General features: G+C 58.8%; 1 protein-coding gene across 4 annotated transcripts in view; it reads right to left on the minus strand.

The window, feature by feature from the left end:
• Positions 1 to 24,489, minus strand: part of MYRF (myelin regulatory factor) — a 57,316-nt gene that overhangs the window by 5,423 nt on the left and 27,404 nt on the right. Inside the window, exons 4-23 of one of the 4 annotated variants that reach the window (XM_051620780.1) lie at positions 24,084 to 24,145; positions 17,663 to 17,975; positions 16,807 to 16,979; positions 16,297 to 16,420; positions 10,913 to 11,108; positions 10,427 to 10,503; positions 10,046 to 10,156; positions 9,652 to 9,742; positions 8,137 to 8,337; positions 7,406 to 7,514; positions 7,086 to 7,195; positions 6,327 to 6,487; positions 5,407 to 5,479; positions 5,041 to 5,129; positions 4,254 to 4,322; positions 3,531 to 3,611; positions 2,233 to 2,318; positions 1,605 to 1,766; positions 834 to 939; positions 673 to 734 (exon numbers count right to left, since the gene is read on the minus strand). In XM_051620780.1, coding sequence (XP_051476740.1) covers positions 673 to 734; positions 834 to 939; positions 1,605 to 1,766; positions 2,233 to 2,318; positions 3,531 to 3,611; positions 4,254 to 4,322; positions 5,041 to 5,129; positions 5,407 to 5,479; positions 6,327 to 6,487; positions 7,086 to 7,195; positions 7,406 to 7,514; positions 8,137 to 8,337; positions 9,652 to 9,742; positions 10,046 to 10,156; positions 10,427 to 10,503; positions 10,913 to 11,108; positions 16,297 to 16,420; positions 16,807 to 16,979; positions 17,663 to 17,975; positions 24,084 to 24,145 — 2,456 coding nt within the window. Of the gene's footprint in view, positions 1 to 672; positions 940 to 1,604; positions 1,767 to 2,232; positions 2,319 to 3,530; positions 3,612 to 4,253; positions 4,323 to 5,040; positions 5,130 to 5,406; positions 5,480 to 6,326; positions 6,488 to 7,085; positions 7,196 to 7,405; positions 7,515 to 8,136; positions 8,338 to 9,651; positions 9,743 to 10,045; positions 10,157 to 10,426; positions 10,504 to 10,912; positions 11,109 to 16,296; positions 16,421 to 16,806; positions 16,980 to 17,662; positions 17,976 to 24,083; positions 24,146 to 24,489 lie in introns of all 4 variants that reach the window. The other 3 variants (XM_051620777.1, XM_051620781.1, XM_051620779.1) reach the window with 3 other exon arrangements.

The raw sequence follows: 24,489 nt of genomic DNA on the forward strand, positions 1-24,489 counted from the left end.
GAGGGAGAAGGGCTGGATGGAAGGGATGCCTGGCACTGAGACCACCTGTCCTCATCATCCTCACTGCCCTACAGGAAAGCTGGGGAGGGACTTTCTGCAAGGGTAGGGAGGGATGGGATGAGAGGGAAGGGTTCTGAGCTGCAGGAGGGGAGCTTTGGGTGAGATCTTGGGAAGAAATTCTTCCCTGTGAGGGTGGGGAGACCCTGGCCCAGGCTGCCCAGGGCAGCTGTGGCTGCCCCATCCCTGGCAGTGTTGAAGGGCAGGTTGGATGGGGCTTGGAGCAACCTGGGCTGGTGGGAGGTGTCCCTGCCCGTGCAGGGGGTTGGGACTGGATGATCCTTAATGTCCCTTCCAACCCAAACCAGTCTGTGAATCTATAACCTCAGCAGAAACACATCAGCCAGCCTGGCCTTCCTCCAGACTCCACTTCTCATCTCCTCCCTCAGCCCCTGTGGTACCAGCAGCACCTTCAGATCTGTCCACACACAGGTCACTGGGGCTCTGAGCTCTGCCTGGGCTCAGGGTCGTCCGACATGCCAGCCTGGAAGCCCCAGCCCTGCAGCCTTCACAGCCCTGGATTCCCCTGGTCCGGTGGGAGGTGTCCCTGCCCATGGCATGATCTTTGAGGTCCCTCCCAGCCCAAACCCTTCCATGCTTCCCTGCTCCACCTACCAGCATCGCCCGGCGGCTCCCGGAGGCCGCGGCGGGGCCGGACCTGCCCCGGGGGGGAGTCGCTGCGGGAGAGCCAGAGGTTGGAGATGGACTTGGACTTGGCCTGGCCATGGGTAAAGGGGGAAGAGGGGCTGGCGTTGGGGCTGCCGAAGCTCTGAGACCTGTCAGGGGCCTTGGGCCACTTGGTGTAGGAGGTGGCTTTTCCCGTCATGGCCCTGGACTTGGCTTTGATGTTTGTCGCCGGCAGGAGCGAGGTCTGGCCTTGGTCTGGGGAGAGGAGGGAGAGGAGAGGTTGGGCTGGGAGGCAGAGAGGGAGGCTGGTGGCACTTCTGACCTCCCCCGAGCCACCCAGGCCTGCGCAGAGACAACATGATGTCCCCTCCTGTCACCTCCTGAATTATCCCCCCCGCTCCGAGCCTCGGGAGGGATCTGGGCAGGGAAGTCGGAGCAGGTTGTGGGGACCAGGTGGGGCACCTGTGGAAGGTGGGGTGGAGACTCCGGGGGGTCAGGGCTCTGCAGGAGGCAGGGATGGAGCAGGTGAGGTGGTGAAAGTCCTGCCTGGGCAGCCATGAAGCAGCACAGCTCCTGGCCTGCCCAGCCCCTGCTCCAGGGGAGGTCAGACCACAAGGTACGGCTGCTCCAACCTGCTGCAGCCTCTCATGACCTTCTGCTGGCAAAGCAGGTGGCTCCAAAGACCTTCCAGCCCCCAGGCACCCCTGGCAGCACAATCAAGGATGTCTGAAGATGCCAGAGCAGGTTTCCAACCAGGAAACAGGCACATTTTGGACCAGGTGGGCTGCATGTCCTTCTTGTAAGGTGCAGAGGTAGGACAGGAGGTGAGAGGGGGCTGGAGGCACGAGGTGATGTCATGGTGGGACAGACATAACTCAGCATGGCTCCAGCACCTCCTGGGAGGCTGGGCTGGGACCTACCTGTCCTGTTGGTGGCACGAGTGGGACTGGTCTCAGAGAGGACAACGGAGGAGAGGTTGGTGGGAGCAGCAGAGCAGCAGGTGGAGAAACATGGTGGGCTGAAGCAGGCCAGGACACTGGGACCAGGGAGGTCAAGGACTGAGTCGTGTGTGTCCTCTGGGACTGCAGGGAAAGCAGCAGGGACAGGGGAGTAAGTCACAGAATCATGGCATCATTCAGCTGGGAAAAGGCCTCTAAGATCACCCAGTCCCACCACCAGCCCAGCACCACCGTGCCCACTAAACCAGGTCCCCAGGTGCCACATTTACATGTTTTTTGATCACCTCCAGGGATGGTGGCTCCACCCCTGCCCTGGCCAGCCTGTTCCAGAGCCTGACCACTCCTCCAGGCAAGAAATTGTTCCTCATATCCAATGAGGTCATGGAGAGAGGCATCCAAGAGGAGCAACACCAAGTGCCCCCACCATCCCTTCCAGAAAAGAAGAGCCCAGGACCTCCCAGCATGGAGACAGAGCAGTGGCAGCAAGGAGTGGCATGGAGGAGCTGCCACCTTCCTCCCCCAGCACCCCAAGCCCTCCTCATGCACATCTCACAGCTCTGCAGAGGTTTCCTGCCCCACTGGGACCCACCGTGGCGTGGGGGGGTCCTGCCACTGGCTCTGCCCGAGGCAGCTGTGGATCTCACCAGCTGCGTCTTGTCAAAGTTCTGGCTGGACCTGAAAGGCAGGAAAATACAGTGAGAACCTCTACCATGGGGGGACAACAGTGTCACTGGTAGGTGGAGAAGCAGCCGTAGCAGCAAGCAGGGTGATGGGACCAGGTACAGGGAGCAAGAGCAGAGATGTGGAGAGCACGAGGGTGAGGAGGAGCAGAGATGGAGCTGGAAAGGAGAGGAGCCAGGAGGACAGCAAGGACAGGCAGGAGGTGCCACAGCAGACCCTGTGGCAGTCCCACCTGTGGGACAAGGCCCAGCTGGTCCAGAGGACACCAGCCACACTCCCTTGATGCTCACTGTGGCACAGGGTGTGCTGAGAGGACCTGATTTCTGTGTGACCTGCCCTAGGGGGACCTGCTCTGGCAGGGGGGCTGGACTCCATGATCTCCAGAGGTCCCTTCCAACCCCAGCCATTCTGTGGTTTCCAACAGTCACCCTCAGGGTGGATTTACGTGCTTGGGTCTCTAACAGGCTCCAAGAACTTCCCATTCCCCAAGGAAGGTGGCCCTGAGCTCTTGGAGACAGGCTGTCCACAGAGCAGGACACTTCACTGAGCTCCTAACCAAGTTTTTCCCTGTCCAGCCCCTCCCAGGCCCAGGAGAAGGTCAGTTGTCTCTCTCCCACATTCTGCTTGGCCTGTCCCCAAAGTTCTTTAAAGATAAATGGAGCTTCCACTCACTTGGAGAAATCAAACCACCCCTTTGTCACCTGCAAGTCTGATCTTCTTACACCTCTTTCTTCTTCTGGTGCAAAGGAGACACAGGCTGCTCCTCTCAAACATCCCCGGCCCTGATGGCTCCTAAAAAGGAACAACTTAGGGCTTCTCCTGTCCTGCCTTTGCACAAGAAGTTGCCCTGTGCTTGAGACTGACCCTCCACAACAAAGCTACTCATGAAGAGAGGACAGGAATGGATTTTTGGCTCATCCTTCACAGTCTCCATCTTGGTACCACAACCCCTTCCAGTTGCTCCTGCTCTCCCTGGAGGATGTCATCTACTGAACTCCAGATCAATTGGTTCTTCAGCTCCTACTCCTGATTCCCCCACCCTGACAGGGTGGCCACGACCCTTCCTCTTGGAGTCCCACCCTTGCTGGAGCATTTTCCAATCCTTCTGCTTCAGATCCTTGGTCCTCTGTGGTGCAAGATGGAAGAAGAGGCAGGGAGGGAAGGGAGGCAGGAATGAAAGAAGAGGAGAAGGAACCAGTCACATACCCTGGACACAGAGCCAGCGGGACCCCAGGACCCCCGTGCCGAAGGAGGGCCAGGAGACAGGCAGTGGGCACAGCAAAGGAGCTGCAGGACAAGGGGAGGGAGGTGGGAAGGAGGGGAGGAGGACATGGTGGGCAATGGAAGAGGATATGGAAGATGATCGTGGAAGTGAGAAGAGAGAAGAACGGGGAAATGAAAGAGGAGTCGGTCAGGAGATGGGTTGGGTGAGAGATGTGAGCAGGAGAGGAAGGAGGGAAATGGGACAGGGAGAAGAGAGAGAGAAGAAGAGACTCGTTATCTGGTCACTTGAGGTCTCAAGGGAACCAAGTGTCCTGGAACTCCAGGCCCAGCAGCAGCTGGGCAGGCTGGTCCAGCCAGGGCTGCTCCCTCCACCCTATGGACACGATTTCCAGAGGAAAACTCTTGGTCCAGCCCCACTGCAACCAGTGGGATGATGCTGGTGTGGGTCCAGCTGAAGAGGCCCCCAAGGAACACTCAGAGCAGCCACCAGAGCAGCCAAACTACCGGGTTGGTTTATTTTTCTTCTCCTTTCCTCACTTCTCGCTCCAGATCATTGAACTGACCCCAGACACGGACATGTGGACGTGCCTGGTTGGCTTCAGAGCCTGGACCTGTGCTCTGTCCCCCCTCAGATGCTGCTTCTTGTGCTCCAGACTCCCCTGCTCCCCCACCCACAGTCCCCCCATGGAGCCCAGAGGTACCAACCCGTCGATATCCACCAGGTCCTCTTCACTGCGCAGGCTCAGCACGTAGAGGGTGGACATGGACACCACGCTGGGAAGAGAGAGAGGGGAAGGGTGGCCATGGGGCAAGGGACATGGCACCAAGGGTGCCCAGCAGGACCAGGCCACACCTTGAATCTTGGGGTCAGTTTTGAGCCCCCCATGACAAGAAGGACATGGAGGGGTTGGAGGGTGGCCAGGGAAGGGCAAGGGAGCTGGGGAAGGGGCTGGAGCAGGAGAAGGGGCTGGAGAACTTGTGAGGAGCAGCTGAGGGAGCTGGGGGTGTCCAGCCTGGAGCCAAGGAGGCTGAGGGGAGACCTGCTGGCTCTGCAGCTCCTGAGAGGAGGTTGGAGCCAGGGGAGTCGGGCTCTGCTCCCCAGGAACAAGGGATGGGACAAGAGGAACCGGCCTCAAGCTGCTCCAGGGGAGGTTGAGGTTGGATCTGGGGAACAATTCCTTCCCCCAAAGGGCTGTCAGGGCCTGGCCCAGGCTGCCCAGGGCAGGGGGGGAGTCCCCATCCCTGGGGAGGTTTCCAAGCCCTGGAGATGGTGCTGAGGGACATGGGTTAGCTCTGGACTGGGCAGGGTTGGGTTATGGTTGGACTTGATGATCTTACAGATCTTTTCCAACCCGAACGATTCTGAGATTCTGTGACTTCAGCCCATGAAAGACACGGTGGGTGAGTCCACAGCCCCTCCCGACACGTCCCAAGGATGGCACAGCAAAGAAGGAGCTGGAAAGAGCCCGTGGAGAAGGAGCCCAGGCCTCACCTGAATGCCATGATGATGACCAGGGCAATGATGGTGCCCTGCAGGAAGCGCTGGCTGATGCAGGCCTGTTCCGGGACCACCGACGGTGACTGCAAGTGCAAAACCCCAAGATCAGCTCCAGAATCCTACCTGCTCTGGTCCTCCCACAGATCCCACCACAAGTTCTCCTGCAAGCCCTGAACCCCCTCAGTGGAGAAACCACCAAAGCTCCTCCTTAGGCATGGACAAAGAGGAGGATGATGGACATGGGAGTGGACAGAGCCTCTGCAGCATGTGTCAGGAAACCCATGAGGACCACGGGGATGGCTTTCTGAGACAGGTCACCTCCTCCCACACAACGTTGCTCCTCTGGGAGTGGTTCCTCACCTTGCTGGCTACTTTGTGGGGCCTCTTTTTGTGGGGCACACTTCCCGCCCGGCTGAACTGGCTTCCAGTTTGGCTGCAAGGAGAGAGCAGGAGCAGAGCTGAGTGTGCAGGGTCCCCAGGAGCTGGGATGCTCTGGGAGGGGTGAAGGTCCTGCCTGGCACCAGAGCCACAAACCCTTGTCACTCCATCTCCTCCTCCTTTGCCCAGAGGGCCTGGATTCTGCCCCCAAACCTGCACGAGCTGACCCAGGGTTGGGATTTTTGGAAGCATGAGAACATCTGTGCCCTGAGAAAGATGCTCCCTTTTCCTAGGGAAACGTGGAGACAACTCAATAGTGGGGTTTTTTTGGCTGGTCTAGGAGCAGGTTGGAGAAAGGAGGCTGAGGGGAGACCTGCTGGCTCTGCAGCTGCCTGAGAGGAGGTTGGAGCCAGGGGGGTCGGGCTCTGCTCCCCAGGAACAAGTGACAGGACAAAAGGAAATGGCTTCAAGTTGCTCCAGGGGGGGTTTAGGTTGGATGTGAGGAGAAACTTCTTCACTGCAAGGGTCATTAAACACTGGGCCAAGCTGCCCAGGGAGGTGGTGGAATCCCCAGCCCTGGAGGGGTTTCAAAACCATGTAGATGTGGTGCTGAGGGACACGGGTTAGCTCTGGACTGGGCAGGGTTGGGCTATGGTTGGTAGGCTTGGGTTAGTGGTGGGACTTGATGATCTTACAGGTCTTTTCCAATCAGAACGACTCCATGGTCCTGTTGGTGAGTCACCAGACCTGTCTCACCAATCTCAGCTCCTTGAGCCCACCCCAGGCCAAATGCCACCGCCCTTCCCCATCTCCCCCTTCCCCAACCCCAGCTGTCCCTCAGGGCTTCCTGGCCTCAGCAGGAGCCATCCCTTCTGCCTGCCCTGCCCTCAGCACCTCCATACCTGAAGGCTCCCGAGCTCACGGTTGACTTCATGCTGTCCAACCTCTTGAGCTTGGCCAGCTTGTGGCTCCACCTCTCCAGCTCGTCGATGCGGGTCTCCAGGTTGTCTGTCAGCTTGCACAGCTCCTTCACAGCCCCCACGTTCTCCATGAAGATGCGTTCCTGCCAGGGAGCAGGTGGGAAGAGTCTGAGTGGCCTGGCCCATGGAAGCCCTCCTGCTCCCATGGATCTGGCCACCCTGCCTGCTCTCCCAGGCCCACAAGGTGTTGGCTACACAACACCCAGCTCTGCGGGCAGGGAGTCACCCAACATGGCACATCTAGGTGTCTACAGGTGCAAGAACAAGAGGCACCTTCTTCAAACCCAAGCAAAACCCTGTCACTTGGTGCAGGGTCCCTGCCACAGGTGACAGAGAGGTCAGCACCAGCCAAGGTGCTCTGGGTGATCTTGACATAACCACCTTATCTTATCTAGAAAGGGGAGATAATGTCTAAGAGCTCCCCTAGGGAGGCTGCCAACAAGGAGCCCTTCCTGAGGGAGGTGCTGCCAACTTTCACCAACACCAGGCAGGTTCCTCCCTGCTGATGTCTGCTGTCCACCCAGGGCTGCTCCTGACATCTGAAACACCACCCAGGTCTGAAACTCCTACGGGTGGTGTTAGCTTAGAAGCATTTCCCAGCCAGCACAGTTTCCCTCTTCCATGTCCAGCTCCACAGCTCCCTTGAGCCAGGCTCAACAGCCCACCCTGCCTGCCACCAACCTTGTTCACCACCAGGAAGTTCTCAAGGGTCTTCCCGTTGGAGAAGACCAGGTCCCCGGTGTCCTTCACAGCTTCAGGCAGGATCTCCTTTACCTCCTGAGCAATGACACCTGCGTGGAACCAGCACAGTGGGTTCAAGAGAAAGAGCAACCCTGCCCCAACAACCACCTTCAGGTGCCGAGAAGCTGCAGGGCAGGGAGCAGCCGCCAGCAAAGGCAGGGCAGTGCCACCAGGAACAAAACACCACTGGAGGCTGCAGAAAGCAAGGTCCAGCACTGCAGACAGGAGCAGGTCACCGTGGTGGGCCACAGAGCCCATACCTGTCTCAGAGGTGGTGTCAATGCCCACCGTGGCTGCAAACTCCGGCTTGTAGTTGTAATGGACCAAGCGCATCCGGGAGATCCTCTTCAGCTGCTCCGTGGTGTCCACCTGGGGCAAAACAGACACAGGCACGTCCTCAGCAGGGTCCTGCTTCCTGGGTTCTCATGACCCCGAGTCCAGGCAGCAGAACCTACTGTGGGACATGGCAGAACCTTTGTGAGGACCCTGCTCAGACCAACCATCGGGACCAGCAGCATTTGCACTGGGGTTCATCTCTTGGCACTGGACAAGTTCTTTGAGTAGTGAAAGGCATGAGGAGACTGAGTCCCACCACCAGGCAGAGGCAGCTCTCATAAATCTCATAGAATGGTTTGGGCTGGAAGGGACCTTAGAGATCATCTAGATCCAACTCCCATGCACTGGGACATGATTGTCCCCAGCTTTTCTGGGCAGGCCGGTCCAGCTGAGAGGACTTTGGAGCTGACCCTGGGTTTGTACCTTCTGCCTGTGCCAGTTCTGGCTTAGCAGTGGACGAGGCAACGTTGCCTCAGACAGGGTGGACAGGCTGTGTTTGGGACAACCAGCCTTCCAAGGCACTTCCCATCTGGTCACGAGGAGCTCAGGTGGCCCACGAGGACTACGTCGAAACCCACAGCTCACCAGGACGCTCCCCCTTCCCACAGCTCCTCTCCAGCCCCCCAGCCACCCCTAAATCTCTCCTGGCTCTTACCTCCTGGATGTCCTCCTTCACCCGGATGTCTGAAGGGTGCATCAGGGATCCCATCACCTTCACGTTGCCGTGGACCACCAGGGCCTCGTCAGGACGGTCCGTATTGATGCCCACCCGGCCGTGGTGGAAAACGGTGTCCGGGAGCTGCGCCCGCTGCCACAGCACGTCACTGTCACTCTCAAACTGCCCCGGGTTGGAGGCCTGTGGAGAAGGCACCCAAGTGAGGGGCTGAAAAAGCAGCAGGAGCAAGACCCGGGGAGGGAAGAGGCGCGGGGTTGGCGGGCAGAGGCAGCCGGGGGCGCAGGCAGAGCGGGGAGATCAGGAGAGCCCCACGGAGACATCGCTGCAGAAGGACAAGGCAGCTGGAGAGGCCACGGGCAACAGGTGGGCATCAGGGGTGCTGTGGTGGCCCAGACAGGGCCAGGCACCCTCCTGCAGCAGGAGCTGCCAGCCCAGGCTTGGCAAAAGCAGAGGCACCCGGGAGCAAGGGTGTCCTCGTCCCACAGAAGGGAAACAGGGAAGATCCTGGTTGAAACTGGGCTGTGGTCATCCAGGCACCCCGAGAAGTGGGAGGGCGATTTTGGGAAGACCAAGTGAGGAGAGCCTGGGGTGGGTGCTCTCTCTCCAGCCCACAGCACCCTCAATCCCAGCCCCAGGAAGAGCTGGAGGCTGAGCTGTGGCAGCCCCAGCAGGGCCAGGCAGGGCAGGGCCACAGGGGACATGGGAGCCCATGGAGGTGTGAGTGTGGCAGCAGCACGAGGCACAGATCCCAGCTGCCCTCACAACACTCATCTCCTGGCCCTCTCCAGGCCTCTCTCTGCAGGAACCAAGGCTACACCTGCCCTGCTCCTCTCCCTCAAGGAACATCCTTGCTTCCTGGAGCTTCTTGCAGCTTCTAAGAGCTGTTCCAACAATCCCAACCGGAACCACTAGGAGAGCAGGAGACCAAGAGATGTGGCTGTTGCTCCTGGGTCCCAAATCCTGGGGTTCATCATGGACTTACTCTGCAGACTTTGAGGTGCCCCTGTTTGTGTTTTACCCCTTGCCTTCACATCCTGGAGCTGAGTGCTCCAGCAGAGCCCCAGGAGAGCCTGGGAATGGTGCTGATCCCTTCCTGCTCCTCTAGGTTGGAGAAACTGCTGCCTTTGCACATGATGCCCTGAGGAGGAACTCAGTCTTCCTGCTCCTGGAGGCTTTATCCCTGCTGCAGATTCCCAACAACATTCTTCCCTTGCTCCCAACAGCTCTGCCCTGGACACTGGTGTCCAACCTTGGGAGAAGGGGACACCTTCCCTATCCTTCAACAGCTTCTCACACCCCCTGAGGCTGCTCTGAGCTGGTGGGGAAAGGCTGGAGCCAGAACCCAAGCATGGCAGGAGGAGTTTGGAGAAGGTGGGAAAAGGTTGGGTGGGGAAAGCACGGAAAAGCCAGAGGAAGGAAGGAGGATGGCCCAGGACAACCAGCAGAGGACCTTGGGGCAGCTGCAGAGGCTGAGGGAGGAGGAAAGGGACTCACCCTGACGATGATGCGCTCCGAGATGTGGGCGGCCAGGGTGTAGTTCTGGTTCTGTGCGTGGGCCTGCAGGGCCACCACCAGCATGAAGTACCTGCCAGGAGGGGAGAGAGGTCAGGGGGGCACCCTGCCCTGCCCAGCCCGCTCCCCCTCAGTGGGCTGAGGCACCAAGATGTCCTGGTGGGCACATCTCCTCTCCTCGTGCTGGAGGGCACAGGCGCTGTCCCCAACCCCTCACAGAGCTGGGGAGACCCTCCTTGTGGCCTCCTTCCCTCCACAAAGACAAGGGTGGTCAATTCAGGACCTGTCCCCCACGTCCCCCACCCTCCAGCCACACTCCCCAACCCAGGGCTTTGAGTGCTCAGACTGGCTTGGAGAACACCCCTGTGCTCCTCACCTCTGGTCTGGGTTGGGTTTGCCCTTCTTCCTCATGTTGTTGGCTGTGGTCTCGCTGAAGTGCAGCCTCCCCACGGTGACCTTGGTGACCTGCTCTGGAGGCAGGTTGACCCTGAGGAGAGGAGAAGAGAGGAGTGAGTGAGAAGGAGGTTGGAGAGGAGGTTTCTTGGGGAATGGCCACCTCCTGACCTGCCCCACCATGGCTGGACTATGAACCGGGCGCAGAGCGAGGGATGGAAAGAGAGGAAAACTTTGCCGTGGGCAGCAGAGGAGACAAGTGGGGACTGTGACACCCACAGCACCACCCTGAGCCCTCCAGCTCCTCCTTTCTCCCCAGCTCTTCTGCCCTTCTCCTCATGGACCTTCCCATGGCCATACTCACGTGACAGGGTTGAAGGGCCGCTTGCTGCGGTCGGACTGGGACTGCTCTATGTTGATGGACTGGTTCAAGGCCTCCAGCTGGAGAGACAGATTGGGGCATGTCACAAGGAGTGGAAAGCTGAGACCTTCCCTGTCCCACCTCCTTCTCCCCAGGCCAGCTATCTGCCTAGTCCTCCTACCACCCAGGACAACTGGCTTGCAACACCCGACTCGAGTGTGGTCGCTGTCCAAGCATGGGTGTCTCTCCTGGCTGAGGGTGAAAGGATCTTCCCAGAGTGTCTACAGATCTCTGGAGGAAAAGATGAGTGAGAGGCAGCCCTGAAGACACCCAGGCAGTGACCAAGTCCACCTCAGGACTCCTGCTTCAAGATCTGCCCTGTTCTGGCCTCTCCCACAACTCAGAAGATGAAGCCGAGGTGCTGCCCGATCCCCGCCGCCCACCCTCGATCCCTGCTGGCTCCACTGCTGGCCCTTTGCTCCCGCTTGCCTTCACTCCGTGCAGCTTCAGGTAGAAGCACTCTAAGGGTTTCAGGCCCTCGGGGGTCTTCACATACTTGGGGTCTCCAAGCATGCCGATGTAGACCGTGACCTGGAAGTGGTTCTTCTTCTGGCACACGAAGGCGTCGTCGCCCACGGAGAAGTTGAAGCCCTTGTCGGCGTCGACGCGGTAGGTGAGCATGGGGCTGTGGAGAAGGCAGCAGGAGTTAGACCAGAGCCCTGGGCTCACCACCACAGCCTCGTGGCCATGGGGGCATGAAGGGTGAGCCCCCACACCCAGAAGAAACGAGGGGTGCAGGCGGTGGGGTGCACGGCCACCTCCTGGGGTGGTGGGAAGGGCTGGGGGGGGACGGCTCAGCTCCAGGTGCCGTGAGCAGTGACTGTGTGGTGACCAGCCCCACCTCACCTCCCCACCAGGGCCACCTCTGCTCACACAGGGTCCTGAGGCACAGTGGGAGCACGGGAGGCCATGGAGGATTGTCTTGGGGCAAAAGAGGTGGTGCTGGGCACCAGCAGGCACTGCCCAGGCAGCAACCCAGCCTGCTGTGCAGGGATGAGAGTTCAGAGAAGGTCCTCCATGCCTCCCTGAGGCTGCAAGCTCTGCTTCAGGTGGGGCTTCAACTGGAAAGGAACATGGTTCCTGTAACCAGGATCTGATGAGGATGCTGAGACAACCACCTCCCTACCTGCTGCACTGTAGGACTAGTACTATAAACCCCAGACTGGTTTGGGTGGGATGAGACCTTATAGATCATCCAGTTCCAACCTCCCTGCACGGGCAGGGACACCTCCCACCAGCCCAGGCTGCTCCAAGCCCCATCCAACCTGCCCTTCAACACTGCCAGGGATGGGGCAGCCACAGCTTCCCTGTGCAGCCTGGGCCAGGGTCTCACCACCCTCACAGCAAAGAATTTCCTCCTCATGTCCAACCTAAATCTCCCTCTTCCAGTTTTCATCCCTTCCCCCTCATCCCATCCCTCCCTGCCCTTGTCCCAAGTCCCTCCCCAGCTTTCCTGGAGCCCCTTCAGGCACTGGAAGGTGCTCTCAGGTCTCCCTGGAGCCTTCTCTTCTCCAGGCTGAGTCCTGGCTCAACACACACTGGAGAGCCTGGAGCAGGGCCCTGAGTGCTGAGGAGGAGGAAGAGGAGGAGGAGGAGGAAAAGAAGGAGGAGGAGAAGAAGGAGGAGGAGGAATGGGGGCCCTGGCTGCCTGATGAACACACACCAGCTGGGGAGCTTTAATCTACATCTCTTTAATGGGCTGGTTGCCATGGGAACGAGGGAAATATGTGGCCTTTGCAGCAAGTCCCCTTTTTCTCACCATCCCAAACCCCTGAGCTGGGCTGGTGGGCCCCTGGAACACTGCCCACCCGAGGCAGGGGGGGCAGGAGATGCCTCTCATCCCACCTCCTCATCAAGGAGTGCCAGCAGAACATCAGCATCCTGTTGGTTTTGAGGCAAGAACCAGGGGTGAGGTGTGGGGGGGCGGGGGGAGCTCAGCCCGGCCCTTGACATCAGGCTTGAAACTTCTGGAGCACTTTTCCCACAAAAGCAAACTGATTTCCACCCCCTGCCTTCCAGACAGACAGACAGACACTGCCCAGAGGGGAAGGGGGACAAACTGACAGCGAGGGAGGGAGGAGGCAGATCTCAGCAGGCTCTGGGAAGCAGGAGCTGGGGAAAAGTCACTCCTGCTTCCCTGGTGCCCCTTCCCCTCTCCTGAGCAGGAAGCCTTTCTCCCCCCCACCCATGCCAGGGGGGGGGGGGCTTCATCTGGATGGAACCTGTGGGTGTATCCCCTGGGGAACACCTTGAGCAACTCCCCAGGTTTTGCACCCCAGGTCCCTGAGCAGAAAGCAGAAGGTGGGAGCCGAGCCCAGAGGAATTCCCAGCCTCAACCCTCACCTCTCCATCAGCCTTGGGCTGCCCCCCAAAGGCCCCCCAGGGGTGCTGGAGCCCTTCCCAGCTGCTTTCCCCAAGCCCCTCTCTGCCTGCTGAGCTGCCTCCAGGACCCCCGAGCACCCACCACTTGCCCCACTGGTTTTGGATGGAGAAAGCAGAGGAGAGGGAGGGATGGACTGAATCTCCAAACCACGGATGCTTCCAGAACATGCTCTGGTTGAGGCCACTCAAAGTGATGGCTGCCAAACCCACGTGCTGAGAGAGGGGAGACAGCCCAGCTCCCCTTCTTCTGCCTCCCAGGAATGCCTGGTTCCTCCAGAGCCCCCTTCTCAGAGGCTCCTTTTCCTGGAGTTTTCCCCAAAGCCAGATCCCTGCGCTGGGAATGGGAGACAAGGAGCTGCTCTCCAGGTACCAGGAGAGGCCACGGATCATCCCAGCCCTCTGAGCTGCTCTCAGCTCACTGCCCTGCAGGCTGGGCCATCCCCTGGATCTCCTCTTCCAGTCCTTTTGTGCTCTCACCCTGCCAGTCCCAGCTGGCAGCAACAAACCCACGTCCCGAGGCACCGTGAGGACAAGGGTGACACTTACAAAGACACATCCTCTCCTTCTTCTTAACACAAGGAGACCCAAAAGTCACCCCCCCTGCCCTGCACTCAGCCCTGGGGCCAGCAGGTGGGCAGCACATCCCTCCTGAGACGTGGTCCCACCACCCTAGGTGGATCCCTAGCAGCCATGGTCCCCTCCTCCTGCTCCGTGGTAGGAGAAGGAAGGATCCTGAGGGAGAAACGGTTCCTGGGGTCAAGGAATCTGCCACCAGCACATGGTGCCAGCTCAGATGTTCCTCACAGATGAATCCTGGGGCTGTGCTGTCCCAGGAGAGCTGAAGGAGGTGCAGGTTCAGTTGACACAGGCTCTCCTAGATCTACCTGACCCTGAGTCCACCACACAGGGGGAAGAGTCCACCGAGGTAACAAAACCTTCCTCAATCAACCCTTGACCTGAACCCTTAATTCTGGGCAAATCCAGCACCACAACAAACTGCACGTGGGCTCCTCAAAGCTCCATGAAGTCAGTGAGAAGGAATTTATCCATTACACAACAGGCTGATGACCTAAATGCCACAGAAGGGGCTTTGCTCTGGCTTTCCCCTGCATGCCTAAAAGCAGGAATCAGGCAAGTGACCCCCAGTTCCCAGCTGGGCTTTGCAGGACTCCAGCAACTTCTCTTTTCAAGGTCTCGGCTGAAAACATGGTGGGATCTGCCTCTGGTGGTCTGTCTGTACCATACAAACCCCTGGAAGAGGGGCTGCAACACCCGTGGTGACTAGCTGAAAGGCTTGTGACCTCTTTTTTGGGGGAAGAAACCATGTTCCCAGGGCAAGGGCAAGCTGGGATGTGGGATGGAAGGAGAAGGACTCATTTTATCCCAGGGAAAAGCAAAAGGTCTTGCTGGACCTTGCTGACCTACACAGGGTGCATGTGTGCTCCTGCCAGCCCATGAGAGCCCTGTGGGCACTGTGGGCAGAGAGGCCACTCCAGGGACTGCCAGGCTGTGTCCCAGCCTTGCCCGAGGTGTAGAGGGGGGAAGTTTGCTTCTCCTGGCACTTCCACAGCTCAGGAGGCCTTTGGCATGGGGCAAAGATGCTGAGGGTCACAGCTGGAGGCAGAGCTGGCACAGGAAGAGCCTGGGAGAAGCAGGAAGAGCAGCAAAAAGGTGGAGGTGGGTTTGTCAGGCAGGAACTGGCAGGCATGACACCTGCCTGGTGAGGCTCAGGCCCTGGTTGAAGGCCAAGCCATGGAGGTGATGTGTCCACTGGGAGGAGGTGGGACAGCACTGCCCATGTCTGTGGGACGACTGCTGGTGTGGCCCTGCAGGGGTCCCAGCTCCAGCAGGAGATGTCCAGCTTCCCACCTCCCCCAGCCTCCAAGAAAAGCAAACCCATGGCAGGGAGCAGGGCCAGGGCTGCAGGGCCAGACTTGGGAGCTGCTCAGAAGTTCCACCTGGAGGTGAGAGATGCCTCCTTTGTGCAAACAGCTCGGTGAACCAGCAGTAGCCCCCTCCCAGATGAACCCCCTCGCTGGGGAAACAGCCACAGGCTGTGCAAAGGACAGGATGGCTTCAAAGGTGTAACCAACACCAAGAGCCACTTCTCCATGGGGGAGCAGCCCCTGGCACAGCCCTGGCACCCCCAGGGCTGAGCTGAAGGTGGTTGCCAGGCCCAGGGCTGGGCTGAGCAGGAGGTCTGCGTGCAGGAGCCCACAGATCCTCCTCTGCCTCCACCACCAGCCTTGCCTGATGTCCCCCCATCCTGAGCACCATCCAGGCAAAGGTGTGAGAACAGCCCCAGAGAGCAGAGCACCCCCTCCTCATGTCCCCCAGGGCCCCCACCAGCCACTGCAGGAAGAGATGGAGGGCAAACAGGGATGTGTGTGTGTGTGTGGGGGTTCGTTTGCTCAACGAGCTGTTCCTGGAAGCCAACCTGCTGCCTGCCAGCTCCCTGTCACCTCCCAGGAATGCAGGGAGGATCCAGAGCTCTTTCCTCCTGAAAACTCCTCCTTCCCTACACAGCTTCCACCTCCACCCTCCTCTGCCCCAGCCTCTCCTTCCAGCTCCCATCCCACCTTCCCACCCAGCTGCTCTCTGCTCCCCACCTGCCTGGGCCACCCCAGCTCCTCCCCTCCCCTCTCTGCCACCTCCCTGGCCCTCCTGCCTCCCCAGCCCCTTCCCTCTTCCTTTCTTTCTCTCCTCAGCTCATCAACCACTCCCTCTCCACCTTCTCAGGCTCCTTTCTGCTCTCCAGCTGTGCTGAAGTGGCTCTAGACTGCCTCCAGTCATCCCAGCTATGCCTTGTCCTGTAAATCCCAACACTCCTCTTCAAATCCAGGACCTTGGCGAGCCTGGCCAGGAGGGAAGAGAACTGCTGGTCCAAACCATGCCCAGGGCAAGGCTGGATTTGCCACCAAAACCCTCTAAAGGAGACCAAGGGGCTGCTGAACTGCCACCAAAGCTGCTGAACTGCCTTCTGCTGGCTCCTACAGAGCCAGCCCCACTTCTTCTTCCTTCTCCCCCAGCCCCACTTTTTCTTCCTTCTCCCCCAGCCCCACTTCTTCTTCATCCTCCCCCAGCCCCACTTCTTCTTCCTTCTCCCCCAGCCCCACTTCTTCTTCCTTCTCCCCCAGCCCCACTTCTTCATCCTCCCCCAGCCCCATTTCTTCTTCCTTCTCCCCCAGCCCCACTTCTTCATCCTCCCCCAGCCCTGCAGAAGTGCAGGGAATTAACTTCCCCACTGGCAGAGCCAGAGTGTGGAGAACGTTTCCACCACAGCACAGGCAGAGTGACCAGACAGGACAAGGAGGAGCCCAGGAATGTCCTTGTCCCACCTTGTGAGTGTCACCCACCCCCCAGGGTGTCCCTTGCCACCGACACACGGAAGGTGAACCTTCCTGCCCTCCCAAAGGGGGTGAACTACTCACAGCTCTTTGTAGTTGGCATCATACAGAGTTGCCCACTTGTTCTGCTGATGTGGCTGCCACTTGATGGACTGGTAGTTGGGATCCAGGTAGGAGCCATTCAAGCTGTCGTTGTCTTGGATCAGGCCTGTGGGGAGGGGAAAGCACCAGCTCCAGTGGCTCCATCACAGCACCCAAGTGGCTCCACCAGAGCCCCCAAGAGGCTCCATCACAGCACCCAAATGGCTCCATCAGAGCACCCAGCTGGCTAAGAGCACAAAGAAGCCAGCAGGGTGGCCAGCCTGAAGCTTGCCAGGACCACCACAATGGGCAGGAGACCTGGGCCAGGATGAACCCACCCCCCTGCTCATCTCCTGGGGGTCCAGCTGGAGTGAACCCCACTGCTTGGCACCCTACAGTGCCCCCCATCCCAAAGCCCCTGGCCCAACAGGCTGCCTGGGCTGGCAGGAGGGGTTTCCACACCGGGGGGGATTGAAGGAAAGGGGACATGGGGAGGGGACAAAGAACACATACCTGGTGAGAGAGCTCCTGGCTGGTGCCAGGGTGGGGTTGGGACTCTGTCAGGGTTGAGGGGCACAGATCCCATCCCTGGCTCCTGCTTTATCAGCCCGTTGAGCATCTGAGCATTGAGGGTGTTGGGGGGGGACTCGGAGTGTTTCCGCTTCTTGGCAGGATGCACCGGGAGGCTGTGGGACCCCAGGAGAAGCCAGGGATGAGCAGCAGGGCCAGGAGGTGACAGCCCCACAGCAGAACCACGCTGGCACCTCACCCCAAACCCCAGAACCTTCTCCCAGGGTCTTTCTGTCTCCCACCAGGCTCTGCCCAACCCACCCTCTGGTACCCAGGCCAGCACGTCTGGGCTTTCCCCTGCTCTGTCCCCACCACCAGCCCACGCACTGCAAACCCTTCCTGCCCCACACTTGGGGTCTTCTCCACCTCCCTGTCTCCCCAGAGAGCCAGGGCACCCTCCTCAACTTCCAGTTAAACCCAGTGGTTTCGCTCCCCACCTTCTGCAACCCTCCAGCCCCCATTCCCTCACCAGCCCCTTCCCTCAGGCAGTGACAGGAGGAGGGGGGGATGATTTTAAGCTGGAAAAGGGGAGATTTAGATGAGATCTTAGGAAGAAATTCCTCCCTGTGAGGGTGGGGAGACCCTGGCCCAGGTTGCCCAGGGAAGCTGTGGCTGCCCCATCCCTGGCAGTGTTGAAGGGCAGGTTGGATGGGGCTGGGAGCAGCCTGGGCTGGTGGGAGGTGTCCCTGCCCATGCAGGGCTGGGACTGGATGATCCTTGAGGTCCCTCCAACCCAACCCATCCCATCCTTCCCCTTCACCAAACCACCTTGCAAAGCCCCAGGGCCCCAGGGTCTTACTCTGCTCCATGTTGCTGGAGTAGCTGGTGCAGCATCTGGGACTGCTGGGCATGGTGGAGGTCGGGGGGCCCCATGGCCTGCCCCAGCCCGTAGGGGGGCATCAGGGGCTCAGCCTTCATGTAGACATCCCTCTGCAGGCTGGGGAAGTGGGGGGGGTGCTGGTGAGGGTGAGGAGGGGGAGGTGGTGGGGGACCCTGCAGGTGAGGGGGCGGAGGTGGAGGAGGAGGAGGAGGAGGAGGTGGGTGCTCCAGGCGAGAAGGGGGAGTCAAGTGGCACATGTTCTCGGGGGTCATGGTCCGGAGGAGGTGAGGATCTTGAAAGAGAGAAAAGAGTTAGAGCTGTTACAGAATCACAGGATCTGAGGGGTTGGAAGGGACCTGGAAAGACCACCCAGCCCAACCCCCCTGCCAGAGCAGGGTCACCCAGAGCACATCACACAGGAACGTGTCCAGGTGGGTTTGAATGTCTCCAGAGAAGGAGACTCCACAGCCTCTCTGGGCAGCCTGGCCCAGGGCTCTGTCACCCTCACAGGAAAGAAGGTTTTTTCTGATGTTTATGTGGAACCTCCCGTGCTCCAGTTTGCACCCACTGCCCCTTGTCCTATCACTGGACATCACTGAACAAAGCCTGGCTCCATCCTCCTGACACTGCCCTGAACAGATCTGTAACCATGGATGAGGTGGCCCCTCAGTCTCCTCTTCTCCAAGCTCAAGAGACCCAGCCCCCTCAGCCTTTCCTCACCAGGGAGATGTTCCACTCCCTCCATCATCTCTGTGGCTCTGCCCTGGGCTCTCTCCAGCACTTCCCTGTCCTTCTGGAACTGAGGGGCCCAGGACTGGACACAACACTCCAGATGCAGCCTCACCAAGGCAGAACAGAGGGGGAGGAGAACCTCTCTTGACCTACTAACCACCCCCTTTCTAATGCACCTCAAGATGCCATTGGCCTTCTTGGCCACAAGGGCACTGTTGGTCATGGTCATTTTTATTTCTTTTTAGGAACAATTCCTTCCCCCAAAGGGCTGTCAGGGCCTGGCCCAGGCTGCCCAGGGCAGGGGGGGAGTCCCCATCCCTGGAGGGGTTTCCAAGCCCTGGAGATGGTGCTGAGGGACACGGGGCAGGGGTGGCTTGGGCAGGGCTGGGGGAATGGGTGGGCTGGAGGATCTTAGAGGTCTTTTCCAACCAAAGCAAGTCCATGGCTCCCTGATGAGGCCAGAAGGCAGGGCCATGCACAGCACAGGCACAGCTCTCCTCTCCCCTCCTGGTCCTGGTTATCTCCACCAACAGGGCTGTGTCCCCTCAACCACCCCACCCACCTCACCACGGCCACCTTGCCCTGCACTGACTTCTCCTCCCAGGTTCCTCAACAGCTCCTACATCTCACAGACACCTCCAGGGCTCCCCTGGAGAGACCCAGAGCAGTGGTGACTTTCTGATGTCAGCCTGGGCTGCCAACTTCACCCCCAGTTTGCCCAAGTGGCACCTGCAGAGCAAGGACACAGCAGGGTCCTGGCTGGCCAGCTGGTAACGGGACACACAGCACCACAAAACCAGGTGTCTCATACCACGTATCTTCTGAGAAGAGGTGGAAGGGGTGATCACAAAGGAAGCAGGCAAGGCCCAGCACCTCAAAGCTTAAAGAGCCAAAACTCCAAGGGCAACCAGGTCCTCAGGCTGAGGGACAACAGGGAAGATTCCCACCAACATTCCTGGTATTTCCTAAGCCTCCGTAGCACACGTGGTGCCTGGTTTTAGGAATCCCCAGGCAGCTTTTCAAACACAAGACCCACCAACCACAACCCTCCTGTGGCACCAAGGACCTGTGTGGACCAAGAAAGCCCAGCTTTGAGGTCCAACAGCCAACAACTGGGGCTGAAGCCAGTGCCTGGAAATGCAAAGCTGGAGAGAAAGCACCTGAAATGGCCTCATTCTCCTGACTCCTGACCCAAGGCAAGTGCCCAGCACTATCTTCTGGGGGCAAAGAAACCCAGCTGAAGATGCCAGAGATGGTCAGAGCTGTGGGCCACAACCCCCTGGCCAAGGAACCAGGCTCTCAGCCACCATGCAAGGACACCTCCTGGGATCTTCTCTGAGAGCAGAGGCAGGCATGGGGACAACTAGAGGAGAGACAACTGCATGACCTGAGCACCTCCAGCCCATCAGCATCACCTGTGAGGGCTTCTGTGGAGCCACTTGCTCGTTTTGTTTGGTTTTGAAATTTGAACAAGAGGGAGACTTTGACCTCAAAATTTAAATAAACAAAGAAGGACATTCAAATACAACCCCACCTACCTCCTCCTCTGTTTGGACTTGGGTACTAATGCCACGATTAGGCTCCATTTGACTAGACTGCCACCAAAAGACACGTTTGGTGTGTGGAGAGGCATGCAAATCCAGCCCCTTTCTGCAGCTGCTTGGGCCTCCAGGTCCTCAAGCCCAGTGCTCAGCTGAGGGCTTCAACCAAACCATTTCCAGGTTCACCTGGAGAACTGTCCCATTCTAGAGCCCCCAGCACAAGAAGGACATGGAGCTGTTGGAGAGAGTCCAGAGGAGGCCACAGAGATGCTGGGAGGGCTGGAGCAGCTCTGCTCTGGAGCCAGGCTGGGAGAGTTGGGGTGTTCAGCCTGGAGAAGAGAAGGCTCCAGGGAGACCTGAGAGCACCTTCCAGTGCCTGAAGGGGCTCCAGGAAAGCTGGGGAGGGGCTTGGGACAAGGGCAGGGAGGGATGGGGTGAGGGGGATGGATGAAAACTGGGAGAGGGAGATTTACGTTGGACATGAGTAAGAAATTCTTTGCTGTGAGGGTGGTGAGACCCTGGCCCAGGCTGCCCAGGGAAGCTGTGGCTGCCCCATCCCTGGCAGTGTTGAAGGGCAGGTTGGATGGGGCTTGGAGCAGCCTGGGCTGGTGGGAGGTGTCCCTGCCCACGCAGGGGGTTGGAACTGGATGGTCTTTAGGGTCCCTTCCAACCCAAACCCGTCTGGGATTCTATGACCTTTGAAGAGCAAAACCTAAAGGGTATGAAATGAAGCAACACGGTTGAATCTCAGCCCAGACACCCACAGACTGATCAGAAATCAGTGACTTGACCAAAGGGAATAACAAGAACCACCTTCCCTGCTCTCCAGACTCAGGTGGTCTCATGGCACCGCCTACAGCTCTCAGGGACTGGTCACACCAGTGACCCCACCAAGTGAAGCTTTAACTCTGAGCAGAACTCAGCCATGAGGACGTCACTGAGTGCCTGCTCCAAACTTCCTGGGAATAATCAGCCTTGGCCTCATTTCATGCAGCTTCTTTTTAGGTTCTGATCCTCCCTAAGAAGGAATGAACTTCTGCTGTGAGCAAGAAAAAGGCAAAGATCTGAGGCTGAGGAACTGCTGGGCCCATGGTTGGATGTGATGGTCTTAAAGGTCTTTTCCAACCAAAATGATTCCAGGATTCTATGAGATCACTTGTTCCAGCTTCTCTGTCCCCACTGAAGAAGCTGGAGAGGGGAGGAAGAAGATGGAAAGAGGAGGAAGCTGGAAAGAGGAGGAAGAAGGTGTAAGGAGGAGGGAGAAGCTGCAAAGAGGAGAAACTTTCCACCTGGAACCTGCTTCTTCAGCACAATCCAGCCCTTCCACAGGCAGATTCTCCAAGTGGAGAAGAGCAGTGGAAAAACTAAAAGAAAAATTAGGAGAATGGTCACCAACTTCAGCACCAGACACGTGAGGAATGAGCTGACAAAGACCACGGGAGATCTAGGCCAGGACATCTGGGCACAGAAAAAGCTCATTATAAAACTTGAGGGTTGTACGTGTGAGAGCCTTTTTGGACTCACTGAAGGTGTCAGGCTGAGAACAACAGGACCTGCAAGAACGTTCCTGGAAAAATCTCCCAAGGGAACGTGAGTGAACATCCTGGATGTAGATGAGTGGGAATCTGAGGCATCACCAGGCAGCTCCTGGAGAAGCAGGTCACAGAAGCCTCACGTGGAAGTCCAGCATTTCTCCTGCAGGGAAGTTCTTCCCTCCCATCCCAGCATGAAAGAAGAGCAACAAGATCAACCAGACTCATGTTACCCTCCTGAGACCTCCCCTGAGTCCCAAGCCCCACACCTGGGCCAACAAAGCCCCCTCAGACAAGGTTGGGCCACAACCTGGTCACAAGTCAGAAGCTGATGCCCAACCAAAGCACATCACTGAAGAGAAGGTGGAAGAGGAAGGTCCTGGCAGTGTCAGGACGTGTGGTTCTCAGCACGGGAGCTCTTTGATGGGTCTCCCTGCCCATGGGAGGTAGGAAGGACCACAGCCTGGTGCCCAGCCCCTCAGAACAAGCCTCCACTCACCTCTTCTTCAACAGGACAAAGCTGGAGGTGTGTCTCCATTAACCTGCACATTCAGGTGTCCCCACAGGGGGACCTGCAGAACTGAGGGACCAACTCCTGGGGTTCAAGGTAAACCAAGGGGTGGGGACAGTGACTTGGCAGGTGTTTGAAGTGCAAGACCAAGGTTCCTTGCACCCCCTCTGTGGACATCTGATGAAGCTGAGCACTGGCAAACTGCACCCAGGGCCTGGCCAAGCCTGGTCCAGACCGTGGGGGAGAGCAGGGAAAGTATCTGCTGGGCCTTTGGAGGTTGCTCCCCTAAGCTGGTGCCACCAGCCAGCCTTGGGCCAGACACTGGATGGACTTTGGTCTCTGAACAACCAGTCGGTGGTTGACTAACGAGGTCAAGGCACTTGACCAGGAATCAGAAAACCTCCCATTGCAAGGTCTGGAGAAGTGAGATGTGTTCAACACTGACCCCTCCTACTGAAGGCTGCCAGGGAAGCTACTTGCACCCATTCTGCTCCCTCCAAAGGTCTTCTTCTGTCTGCCAGGATCTCTCAGTGCCCTCTTCCAGCACACACCCAACAGGGCTCCTCTGGCCACGCTCACCAGCAGGGTCCTGCTCCTGGGCCAGCCTGTCTTCTGGAGCTACTGGGGCTCCAGGGAAGGTGTCCATCCTCAGGAGTCTGGAGCTCAGGACCACAAAGCAGCCACCCAACTTCCACCCACTGAACACGGAGCCAAGACCAGCACAGCTCAACGAGACAAGCAGCCAGGCAGCTTCAGCACCGCTGGCGGACACAGCTCCCAGCAGCTTCAGAACAACCCCTGGAGACCAAGTTCCCACAGAGGGACAGCTGGGAGAGGAGCCTCATGTCCTCTCCTGGGAAGCACTGCAAGGAATGTGTCTTCACAACATCTTCAGTCCATGTCCTGACCCTGCAGCATGGGCAGCCTTGGTGCTGGTGGCCCTGGTACAACCCTGTGAGGCTCTGAAGGGACAACCCCATGCACAAGCATCCAGGTACACCCCCTCATAGGAGACACTCTGTCTTCACCGTGCTCACAGCACATCTCCACGGGCTTCCAACCAGGGTGGGGACAGATGCTGACGCATTTGCCAAACGTAGGACTCAAGCTCTGGGCTTCCAGCTCCAGGGGAAAAAAACAAGCAGGTCTGGGAATCTGATCCTTTCCTCAGGAGGAAGGAGCTGCTTGGTGGGTGCTCTCCAAAGCCTCCTCCTCCCCAAGCAGCTCTCCACATGCTGAGCAACCCGGCCTCTTTGTTATATTTAAGGAAGGGCCAGGAGGAATTCCAGGGATTTTTTTTAGCAAGATAAACAGAACTCTTGACCTCTTCCATCAAAAAAGAAAAAAAGAGCAGGCAGTCTTCCCGGTGGGGACTGGGCTGGAGCCTGGGGAAGAGGGTGCTGCTGCTGCTGAGGGGGAAGGGAGACCAGAAGCAACTTTCCCTCCTCACCAGGTTTCTTCCACCAAAGAGCAGTGAAGGTCACCAGAGGAGCCAAACAACGCTCGGTGGCCCCACCAGGAGAACCCGCCAGCGACCCGGCCTGTACCCGGCTTGGGGGGACAACCCATCTCTCTCTCTCTCCTCTTTGCAGGGGGAGCAGGAGCCCCCCCCCAAGGCTGAGCCGGCCCCACCGGAGGAGAGGGAAGGAAGGAACTTACTGCAGAACGGCGGGTCCATCTCTGCCTCCCGGGCTCCATCTCAGGGACCAGTTCCCGCTGGGTCCCGTCGGCTCCCCCGGCTCGGGGGGCAGGAGGAAGGGCCCAGCAGGTTCCACATCCCCAGGGACCAGCCACCCCACTGGGCTCTCCCTGCCCGAGTGGATTCCCACCCTGCCTCCCTTCCCCTTCCCTCCCTCTCTCCCCCGTGCCCCGAGCCCGGCAGCAGAACAATAGGAGCCAGTCGAGGGATATTTGCTCTCTGATAATCTCCCCCGGGATTTGCAGCCGCCCCGTTTTCTCCCCTCTGATAAAGATTTCAGAGCCAACCACGTGCCCGGGACACAAAGGGGGAGGATGTTGGGCTTGAGGCTTGGATTATTATTATTTCCCTTCCCACCAAGCCCTCTCTCTCTCGCAGCACTTACCATTCACCTGCTGAGGGGAGTAGGCTTCGGAGCCGGAGTCCGGGGGCGAGTCGGGTAAAGTGCTGCGGTGGGAGAAGGAACAGGGAATGCAGCTGAAACCGGTTTCCAGCACAACCCGCAGCTCCGGGATCACTCCAGGCTCTGCTTGGAAACCCCTGCTGATCCCACAGCAGATCCTTGACACCCTGAGGTGACAGGGCTGGGGCTGCCATAGCTGTCACTGCCACCCTACTGTGGCTTCGAGACCCCCGGCCTCTCCAGGTGACCCACCAGTAGCTCCTCTCCAGATAACCCACCAGCAACTCAGCTCTAGGTGACCCACCAGTAGCTCCTCTCCAGGTGACCCACCAGTAACTCAGCTTCAGGTGACCCACCAGTAGCTCCTCTCCAGGTAACCCACCAGTAG

The sequence above is a fragment of the Apus apus genome, chromosome 5, assembly GCF_020740795.1.
Source record: "Apus apus isolate bApuApu2 chromosome 5, bApuApu2.pri.cur, whole genome shotgun sequence".
NCBI classification, from domain to species: Eukaryota; Metazoa; Chordata; class Aves; order Apodiformes; family Apodidae; genus Apus; species Apus apus.